Source organism: Oppia nitens, unplaced genomic scaffold, assembly GCF_028296485.1.
Source record: "Oppia nitens isolate AA-2021 unplaced genomic scaffold, nextdenovo-longstitch-racon4-pilon3 scaffold16_pilon_pilon_pilon, whole genome shotgun sequence".
Classification (NCBI taxonomy): Eukaryota; Metazoa; Arthropoda; class Arachnida; order Sarcoptiformes; family Oppiidae; genus Oppia; species Oppia nitens.
Genome location: NW_026533195.1, coordinates 192,501 through 204,391, shown reverse-complemented (window position 1 = coordinate 204,391; position 11,891 = coordinate 192,501). Strand labels below are relative to the sequence as shown.

At 22.3% G+C, this 11,891-nt stretch overlaps 2 protein-coding genes across 2 annotated transcripts in view; one reads left to right on the top strand and one right to left on the bottom strand.

Moving 5' to 3' along the window:
• Positions 1 to 488: 488 nt before the first annotated feature.
• LOC128965176 (PI-PLC X domain-containing protein 1-like) lies at positions 489 to 2,800 on the bottom strand. The gene is made up of 5 exons (XM_054311828.1): positions 2,745 to 2,800; positions 2,430 to 2,637; positions 2,103 to 2,344; positions 1,353 to 1,731; positions 489 to 930 (listed from the first exon to the last, which is right to left on the bottom strand). The coding sequence occupies exons 1-5, from the start codon at positions 2,746 to 2,748 to the stop codon at positions 489 to 491; spliced, it is 1,275 nt and encodes a 424-aa protein (XP_054167803.1). The 5' UTR covers positions 2,749 to 2,800.
• A 5,307-nt stretch (positions 2,801 to 8,107) lies between these two features.
• Positions 8,108 to 11,891, top strand: part of LOC128965174 (vitellogenin-like) — a 9,365-nt gene continuing 5,581 nt past the window's right edge. The window contains exons 1-2 of the mRNA XM_054311827.1: positions 8,108 to 8,162; positions 10,170 to 11,891. The exon at positions 10,170 to 11,891 is cut by the window's right edge and continues 267 nt beyond it. Coding sequence (XP_054167802.1) covers positions 8,108 to 8,162; positions 10,170 to 11,891 — 1,777 coding nt within the window. The remainder of the gene's footprint in view (positions 8,163 to 10,169) is intronic.

The window sequence follows — 11,891 nt, the reverse complement described above, 5'->3', positions numbered from 1 at the left end:
TGTATTATAAAATACAGTTTATTTTATAATAAAAATTATAAATTTAACTAAAACATATAAGGTATATTCATATAACACCTTATATGAAACATCCTGCTTATTTATATAATATAAAACATTTATAAATAATAATAATTTAAAGTATATGTAATTTAAAATAAATAAATATTGCTATTCATTTCAATATTATAATAAAATGTAATGATATATAATAAGTATTTGATTTTTTTTTTGATTAAAATTTTCGATATTATTATTTAAGTAATATTTATTTGTATAAAATTTATACTATAAATTATATAATAAAACAATTTGATATTATTTTTAAAATTATTTATTACTAATAGTTATTAAGTAAATAAAAAAAAATTGTTCAATAAAAAATTTATTGCATTTTATTTTTATTATTTTTTTTATTAATCAATCATTAAGTCAATAAAAAATAATAAATACATTTATAAATTAATGTATTATTTAAAATATTTTTTTCACGGAAAAAATCTATTACTATATCTACCTGTCCTACGATTTAGGTCAAGTGCCAGCTCAACAATATTGGTACTGAGAAAAAAATCACTGGCCACTACATTCAGACACTGGCCGGGCCATCGTTGGCCAAACCACTGGCCATACCTACTGTTGGTCAACTGTGCCAACGATCGCAACGATTTATACTTTAATTTGATAATACCTTCAATAGTCGGTGTCAGTTCAGCCATTGCCGACCGTAAGGTATGCCTATTATCTGGACATAGGGTCCGATCAAAATACTTGACCAACTGGTCCATACTATCTGTTTGGGCCCATTGGTGCCGGACGTTAGGCCACAGTAGTTCACTGAACAGGTATTTACGTGAATTCATGTCAAACCCTACCAAAACACGTTTGTTTTGACGGATCAGCTCATTGACAGTTACACCATAGCCTAGACTGGTTGTACAAACTAAATTAGTTAGATATATAGAGTATATACTGTATATAACTTATATATTTATATCAGGGTTGCTAAAAACTTCAGGGGGTGGGGTATAGGGTGGGTAAAAAATGGCAAAAAACTATTTAAAAAAAAGTTTGGGGGGGGGTATAGGTGAACATTTTTTATTGTATTTATAAACTACAAATTTTGCTAAATTTGAGTAAATTCTCACTAAATTCACACTAAATTCCTATTAAATTTCCACTAAATTCCTATTAAATTTCCACTAAATTCAAACTAAATTCAAACTAAATTCACACTAAATTCAAACTAAATTCAAACTAAATTCAAATTAAATTCAAACTCAATTCAAACTAAATTTCTTATTATATATATATATATAAAGTCCAATAACTAACTACTTGAGGGGACTAACCTGAACGGTATCATCAGATCCCTGAGCTGACCGCTAACTAAATCAAACCATTCACGAAATCTTGACTTCAATATATCGACATCTTTTTCATCAGTAAACCCATTGACAAACCGATGAAAGTCAACAATGACTATCTCTTTGGGTGCCGACTCCAGAAACTCTCTGATCTGTTCCAGGGCTGACCTCAGTGTCACATCCGTACGATACAAGTCGTGGACTATCCATAGTTTATCGCTGTCACCGCCGCGGCCGCCGCCGCCGCCATCAACATCACTGTCGGTAACATTATAATAGCCGACCCGTAGATCCAAATATCGGATACCGTAAACCAATTGATTGTATAGACTCTCATCTTGTGTTATAACAAAACCTTTTAATACTATAATTTAATTATAAAAATAATTAATTAATTAATTAATTAAATATTAATTAAGTTTATCAATAATATATWTATATTCAATAATTATTTTTATAAATAAAATATTAATACTATTATTAATTATTGATTTAATTTTAGTATTTCTAGAAAATTATAGACATTTGTTATCATTTATATTAATATTATTATTATTAATAAAATATATTAATATAATATCCGGATCTAAATTTTTTTTAGTAATTTTTTTTAAATAAAATTTAATTACTCTATTGCTGTATATAATTATAATTATACTGTATATTATTAATATTAATATACATACAGTATATACTGTTAAATAATTTATATATTATAACCCATATAATAATTACCATCTTTTGTTTTTGGATCATATTTTTCATAACTACCCGAATCGTGAGTACCCGGTATGACCAATGCGGTCAGTGGCCGGTCACCGATAATCGGCAAATTATTTTCCATCCAAAACGGATTGTTTTTCATACAATTTTTAGCAAAAATCAAATTGTTGTGTACATAAGCAACATAATAACCGAGACACTCCTGGGTTAGTTTACCAGTAGGAAAGTTACGATATGGGAACTGTATGTTTGTCCTGTTAGTTACATATATATATATACTGTATATTAGTTTTTGTTTAATTAAGTTAATTAACATTTATTATTATTATTATTACTTACAAATTATCACCATTTATACGTTGATCGACCATAACTTTATATATAGCGTGACTGTCGTCCATGGGATCGGTAGTATAGATACCCAACCAATCGTTTTGATTATTATTTTTCGGCGCATTTTGCCAATGAATTTCCAGCTGTCGTTGGACTGTCTTATCAATCAATGGACTAACTGTTAGCCAAACATTAGTTGTCGACTGGAGTTGACCTTTAAATTTGATTCACAAAAAAATAAATAAATTTTATCTTTTTTTTAATAAATAAACTAAAATTTTAGCAATAAATTGATTGATTTAAAAATTAGTAATGACATACCCATTATATTGTTGTTATCAATAAATATTATGATAAACAATAAATAGTTAAAACAACTAAATAATGATAGTATTGATGAATAGAAATTCATATTTTTTGTTTAATTATTTTATTTAAAAAAAATAAATTTGTTTCACTTTTTTTTAATTACAATTAACTAAAAATAATAAATTAATTATAAAACTGTTTTTATTAAAAAAAAAATATTTTGTATTTAATAACTTTTCATGAGATACTCTCGTAGTTATATTTATAGTATTATTAATGATATAATTGTTATTTGAAAAAATAATAATTATTATTATTATTATTCAATAACAATAGTACTGTTTTTTTTAGCAATAAAATTGTTAATCAATTATATATTAATATAAAATTTAGCATATTTTTTATATATACATTAGATGGTTGTCCACTACTACTACTACAACAATAATAATACTAAAACAATAGCACCTGTATTATACCTGTCTATATACTAGCTATGGATATACATGTATAAGTTATTTGTTTTGTTTTTTAATATCCATAACTATATACACAGGTATGTATAATACTATATGAATGGGTTATTATTATTATTATTATTATCTATTAATAAAATATATATTTATTTTAACATTTTATTTGAACAGTTGGTAACTTTCACTGCATTCAAGTTAGTAGTAGTAGTAGTAGTAAAACAACAAATAAATTGTCATAAAATTTTTATTTTATTTTTTTTTTTAAATACAATAAAATATTTTTAAAGTACTGTATAATATACAGGTATGTAATGTGTTTGTGGTAATCAAAAAAAAAAAAAAATTTATTTTATGTTTACTATTATTGTCTATTGTTTTTCAATAGCATATATACTGTTTATAATGTAAAACCTGTTATAAAATATAATTTGTTTATCACATGATGTGATGATATGTCTAACAACAAGTATTTTGTTAATTTAAAATTTTAAGTATTATTTTTCATATTATTTTAAAGTTATAAACCCTTTTGGTATTTATTATTATTTATTTTTTGGTATATATATATATCTAATGCAAACATAATATAAAATTTAGTGTTCATTCATCCCCAAAAAAAATTACATTTATTAAAATACATTAATTTTTAACAATTTTTTGTTTAAATAATTAATTTATTTATTTCAGTAAAAATAATTATATTATTAGATAAGATTTAAATGTTTTATTTCAAACAAAAAATTTAACAAAATTAATTTTTATTATTTTCATAATTTTAATAATATTACTCAAAAAAACAAAACAAAAATTATTACACATAGCTATTATTAATAATACATGTATAAACATTTATAATTATTATTATTATTATAAATAGTTATGTGTAATAATTTTTGTTTTTTTGAGTAATATTATTAAGATTATGAATTATTATTAATGTATTATTATTGAGTGTCAGCTAAACAATATATAAATATATAAATTATATATATATATATATATACAGTATATTACTATATTATACTAATTATATATATATATATATATAATACTAACAGTTATTGACTTAAAATTAATTAAAATAAATATGTACATAAACTTCAAATTCAATTGAATATTGAAGATTTCAACAACAAAAAAATAAATAAATAAAATAATAATAATAATAATTATTGATAACATTTATAAAACTAATATAATATATATATATATATTAAATATTTGTTGAGACAATAATCAAATCTAAAAATTTTTAGTGTACTTTGGAAATTGATCCCTAATTTTCAATAATTTATATATATATATATATATATATTTTTTTTTTGATTAACTCAATAGAAATCTCAATACACTAAAAACATTAGTGTCTATTTAAAAATAAAATTTATAACAAAAAAATATTAATAATAATTTTGTTTATTGAATAATTATTTAATATTCATATATTTTTTTATTGATAAAAAGATTTTTCTAATTAATTGATTATAAATAAAAACTATGTTTTTTTGTTTGTTTTATAATTATTATTTAGAAATTAAATTTATTTATATTAATATATATTAATGATAATTATATTTAAATATTTTTATTTAAATAATATCATAACTATAATAATATTTATATTTTTAATGAAATTTTAAAATAATTAATTATTTTTCAAATAAATTTACTGTAATTTTATTTTCAACAATATTTATATTAACTAATCAAACATAACTATTATTATTATTATTATTATTATTATTGTACAGTATTTCCCATTGATAAATATTATTTAACTTTCTATAACTAACTAATTTTTATATTTATTATATAACACTTTTTTTCATTAAAAAAAATATAAACCAGAAAAACTAAAGATTAATTTTTTTGAGACAAAAAAATTACATAAACCTAAAAAAATAGTTTTTTTTCCGACAAAAATATACTTTAATATAAATATTTATATATAAAAAAACAAAGATTTCATTGAATATGTTTGAAATTGAAAACATTTATATTTAAAAAAAAACATTTTTTTTAATAGTTATTTATTAGAAAAAAATAGTTATTATTTTTTTTTTAGTATTTAATAGGAAAATATTGCCATATATTATATAAACAACAAAATAACGATTAGAAAACATGTTTTATAGAAAATAAATTTATATATTAATTGATATTAAAAATATATTAATATACAGTATATAATTATATATATATAATGTTATTTTATTAATTTTATTTGTTATACATATATCAAATAATTTTTGACCATTAAATAACATTATTAATTATCATAAATATTAATTATATTTATATATTTATCAATTATGTTATTTGCAATTTGATTGATATTATTATTATTAATCATTAGCAACAATATTATGTAAATATAATTGTTTATCAATTAAAATATACTGTATATATAAAATACTGTAGTTTTTCCCAGTAAACTGTATGTAATTTTGTTTTTTTTTGTGTTATTTTGTATATAACTTATAAACAGGAAGTTATGCAGCATTTGGTGAATCATTTTAATATAAATTATTATTATTGATATTATTATTAATAATAATATGATATATAAAAATTTTTCGTATCATATTATATGATAATGCAAACTAACAAATATATATATATATATATATATATATATATATATATATATATATAGTTAGTTTGCATTATCAATGTTTGATTATTTGATTAAAATTATTATTATTATTATATATTATTATTTGTTATTATTAATCATCGATGTGTTATGTAAAGTGTAAACTTCATATTTGCTGATATTTTCATATAAAGTTTATATATATATATATATAATAAATACTATATATAATAAATACTATATATATATAATCAACTTTTATAAATTATTTTTTGTTTATTTAATTAGTAATAATTTATTTAAAAAAAAAAATTTTAAATTTTATTATTAGTTTACACAAAAACAATTATTTATTTTAGTTTTAAATAATTTTATATTTAAATAATTAATATTAATTTTTTTTATATATAAAAATTCATTATAATTTTAAACTAAATTATTCAATAAAAAAATTTAAAACAAATAATTTAATTATTATTTTCTGGTTTGAAATAGTTTTTCATTAAGTATATCTCTGAAAATTAAAATTAATTAAATATATTAACTGATATTAATATATTTATATATATATATATATATATATATATATATATATATATATATATATATATATATATATATATATATATAGGAATCCTTGAAAATTGTTGATAAAATATCAATAGATAATACAATTTATTCATCAATTGATGAGCAAATAGAGACAAAAAAATTATTAAAATAAAATTATTTATAATATTTAGTGCAAAAAAACTTAATATTTAATTATAATTTTTAAATTTAAAATAAAAACCTCATTGTAATTTAAATTATTTAATTAATCAATTTAATTGTTTATATAATTAGTTCATTGAATTAATCACTAGATATATATATGCCAATTAAATATTTTTAAATATTTTAAAAGATAAAATATATTTTTTAAAAGTTACATAAAAAGGTAATATATAGAAAATTTTTGATAATTTTAAGTTTAATTTAAGTGCATTTATTATAAAAATTAATAATAATAATAATAATTATTAATATACCTTAATTTTTTTAAAGTAAATATTAATTAAGTAATTTTTATTGATCAATAATTTATTATCAAAAATCAAAAGTTAATTTTCTATAATATATGCACACATTTAACAAAAATCAATTAATATTTTATATCAATTTAAAAATTATTAAAATTGATTATTAGCTAATTAATAAATTTTTTACATATATTTAAATAAAATTTAATTTTTAAATACAAATTCTAGTAAATTCTAAATAATTAATAAAAAAATAAATTTTTTGAATTGTAGTATTATCAATTATCACTTAAATGATATATCATTTATAATTTATCATATATATATATACATACATATATATTATATTAAAATGATATTTGTCAATGTTATCAACATATATATACTATATATTTAATATATATATATATATATATGTGACAATTTTTGCTAATATATTAAAAAAAAAATTAATTTATAAGAAAATTAAGTTAAATCACTGATATATATTGAGAGAGAGAGAGAGAGAGAGAGAGAGATGGCATGAATGACACTTTATTATTCAGTGTTTATATAATTTGGTATCTCATCTATAAATTATATATATATATATATATATATATATATATATATATATATATATATATATATTAGTTGTATATATATATATATACTGAATATTATTGCTATATATTTATTAAATCTATTAAATATATCGGACTCTGAACTAATGTATGTATTGGTAATATACTATATAACTAATCATTATATATATACTGTATATATATATATATATATATCTAATGGATATTTTTGGGAACCGATAAGTCAAGGGGGGGGATGGGAACGGTATATCAGTTTTCATATACTACTACTACTGTACTATCACACACTGACTGGTCTTTTTTCTATATAAATCATCTATAAAAAAAAATTTTTGACAAATTTATTAGCCTATTATTGGCTACGATTCAGCTCCAGTTAGTTAAACTTAAATACATACATAAGCTGCCCATATCAACCATATACCATCAATTATATTTCAAACGTTTATTTGGATGTTTTAATATATATATATAGTTATTAAAAATAGTTTTTTTTATTAAATTGTTAGTAATTGGCAATTAAACTGTCATTTGGTGAATGGTTTCCCATATATAATAAAGTGTGTCTAATAAAAAAAAATAGTTATTTTATTTTGTGTGTGTGTTTTATTAATTTATAGTTTAAGTTTTAATTAAACTAATTAACTAATAATAATAATAATATATCATAATTATAATTTTTTTTTAAAAATCAGCCATGTACATTGGTTTTAGAAACATAGCACTACTACTAGTGCTATGTTTTTCATTAGGTATGTCCTCCTCATCTAATTGTTATACAGTATATTATTATATAATTTTTAATATATATATATATATTAATAGTAATATTAAAATAGTTTAGTTGTCCAAGTTAATTTTGTTAAATTTAATTTAATTATAATAATAAAAAACTTTTATTTATAAATAATTGCAATATTTTATATATATATATATACAATATATTAAAATGCTTTTTTAAAATATAATTATGTTTTTTATTATAAATAAAAGTTTTTAAACAAAAATTACTAAAAATAAAAATATCTATAACTTTCAAAAAAAAAATTTCAATAAACTAATATTTAGTGTTTTTAATTTTGATAATAAGTAATTATCCAAAAATATTAATGAAATATCTTATAAAAATAAACATTAAATTTCAATAATAACTAATTTCAATAATACTAGTACTATAGATAAGATTAGTGATATTGTATTATTGATAATCAATAATTGATCAATGTCATTTTTTTTTGTTTCATAGTTAAATGTCAAAATTAAAATAATTAATAATTTTTTTTTTAATTAAAACTATATATATAATGAAAAAATAATACAAAAATTAAAATTATAGAAATTATTATTATTATTATTATTTAACTATAACTATATTTATAAAAAAAAAGATTAGACAAATTTTTTTTATTATACAAACAAAAAACTTGTCAAATGTCCAGACAATGATAATATTATATATATATAGATATTATTTGGTGTTATATAATTAAAATTATTTTTATAGTACTAAAAATAACCAAGGTTGTTGCCAATTGCCTATAATATTGATAGTAAAAAAAATAAAATTTAATATCATTAGTCTGTCTACAACAACAAAAAAATCAATTATTTTATTTTATATTTTTTTTTTGGCGCATATATTACATGTTTGTGTGATAATTATATATACAGTATAAACTCATATTTAATAGATAAATATTATTTTAAATAAATAATTATATTAAAAAAAAAAATTATGCGAATTAAGATATTTTTTTTAATTAATCTATTAAAAAAATATTTGTTTATATTAAATTGCTTAATAATCTAAACACATTTTTTATATATATATATATAAATTAATTAACAAATATTTTTTAAGTGCAAAATTAACACTAAAATAAAAATTATTATTTTTTTTATGATTTTCGATAATATAATAATCTTTATATTTTATTTTATTTTTTTAATTTTATTATCCAATCAAATGGATTAATTAATTAATTAATATAAACATAGACTTCAATATATATATTGATTAATAAATAATTGGCTAAAATCTCTCTCTCTCTTTCATTAAATATTATTTATATTAAATGATTTTTTTTTTAATTTTTTGGTTTTAATCACAACTATATCACGTGTTAGCTAAATGAGTCTCTCTCTCTCTCTCTCTCTCTCTCTCTCTCTCTCTCTCTCTCTCTCTCTAAAAAATAAAATAAAATATTATCAGGGAACAATGAACTGGTAGTAATTTTTATTTTATTTTATTTTTTGACAAATTTTTTCATATCTATAACTAAATAAAATAAAAATTTAATCACTAATTAATTATCCACTAATACAACATATATATATATTCAAATATATATATATATATATATATATATATATACTGTATATAATAATAAAAATTAAATTAATATATTTGTATAACAAAATAATTTACTTAAAAAAAAATTACATTTTTTAAAAACTAAACTTTCATTTTTCTAAAATTAAAAAAAAAATTTCTAAACATTTATAAGTTATTATATATATATATATATATATATGTAAATTAATAAGTTATAAAAATATATACAATTATTTAATACATTATAAAACATAATAAATTTATTAAATATAAAAAAAAATTAAAATAATTAAAACAATAAACAACATTAAAAAAATTTTTAACTTACCTATCCATATGATCTAACCCTATCCCTATCTATCTATCTATATATTTTAACACACACATACCTGGCCACTGACTGTCTATATATATATATATATAGCCACTGGCGATCATCATACCCATGAGCACAATACCGATCAAACATCAATATCATCGTTGAACAGTTACGATCAACAATATCACGACTACCATCATCATCATCCAGTTGAACCGGCCAACTGTGGCCAAGTATGTCCCCGTACAGTGTCGAAATACGGTGAATTTGAAGTCGGCCAAGTTTATACGGTAGATTTGGACGGTCAGACACAACTGTTGGTCAAAGATGGCCAACAGGTTGGCCTAAAAGCTAAAGTCGATGTCCAAGTATTGGGGCCGTGCGAGTTCACCTTGAAATTACGTGAATCGGCCATTACGGGTGATCTGCCCGATACGGCTGGTCTATCCCAGGAACTGGACTCAAGTCCGGCCGTACGTTTCGGTGCATACGACGGTAAAATCTTGGGTATATGTCCCCAGCCGGACGAACAACCGTGGACATTGAATATAAAAAAATCGGTACTATCGGCAATGCAAGTCACTACCAAAGATCTGTCACAAATACAAACCGTCGAGGAAGTAGACATTTCGGGTCATTGTACAACAATCTATAGGCCAGTATCTCCCGATACCGCTGACCAGAAAAACGTAGTACTCGAACGTACGAAAAACCTCAACAAATGTCATCTCCGTAGGAAAAACCTGTCGGGTTTCGGCAGTCGGGCAATGGCTTTGTTTACCGAATTCCTACGGGAAAACCTACCGATACTTCGGGCCCATCAAAAGTGTACCCAAGAGATCAAAGCCGGCCATTTGTTTAGCGTCCAGTGTGTTGAACAACACGAACTGGCACTGGATGACCAATCGCTGGTCAAGTCGACCCTGAATCTGCAGTTTGCTGGTAAAGCACCGGCAGCTAACCCGGCCGCCGCACCCGCACTCGACCCGAAATCGGCCCAATCGTTGTTGTTGACTCGCGATAACGATGACCAACAAGCGGCTACCGAAGCCACGACACTGGAACTGTTGAAAAAACTGTGCCTTCAAGTAAACAGCGACAAACTGGCCGCCGAAGTTACCGAATCCTATCACTCGTTAGTACAGGCGCTGAAAACCTTGCCCGACGAGGCCACCCGTACGCTGGATGCGGCCACCAAAGCATCGGCAATGTGTCCGTCACCTAAACTGCGGCAACTGTTTATCGATGCATCGGCTTTTGCCGCCAGTGATGGTTCACTGCAGACACTCATTGATGCCTTCAAATCGGACGAACTATCCGAAGGCCATATGACACTGTTGTTTTCGGTGTTGGCATTGCGTACCCGACCGTCGGAGACAACCATCGAAAAGTTTGTCACAATAATCGAGAAGCCGCACAGTTCTCGGCGATTGGTTTTCGGTGTATCGCTATTGGTTCGGTCGTATTGYCGTAAAAAYGATAATTGCGAAGAATCGSCRGCCGTCAAAAAAGTGGTCGATATAYTRTTGAAAAAATTRGCCGATAGTGACCAGGATATTGAACGTATAGCCCTGTTGAAAGCTCTGGACAATATTAAAGCCCAAAAATCGGCACCGGTTAAGTCGGCACTGTTAGGTTGGGCCGAAAAATCGGATGCCGATGCGGGTGTCCGCGTAGCGGCCATTCAAGCTCTCCAACGTATTGCCGACGACAACGTCCGCGACAAATTGATTGCCGTATTGAAATCGGGTGACTCGACACCCAACGAAGTCCGTACTCAAGCCTACCGGGCCGTAGTCCTGTCGGGCGGTGCTACCGCYGGCCAAT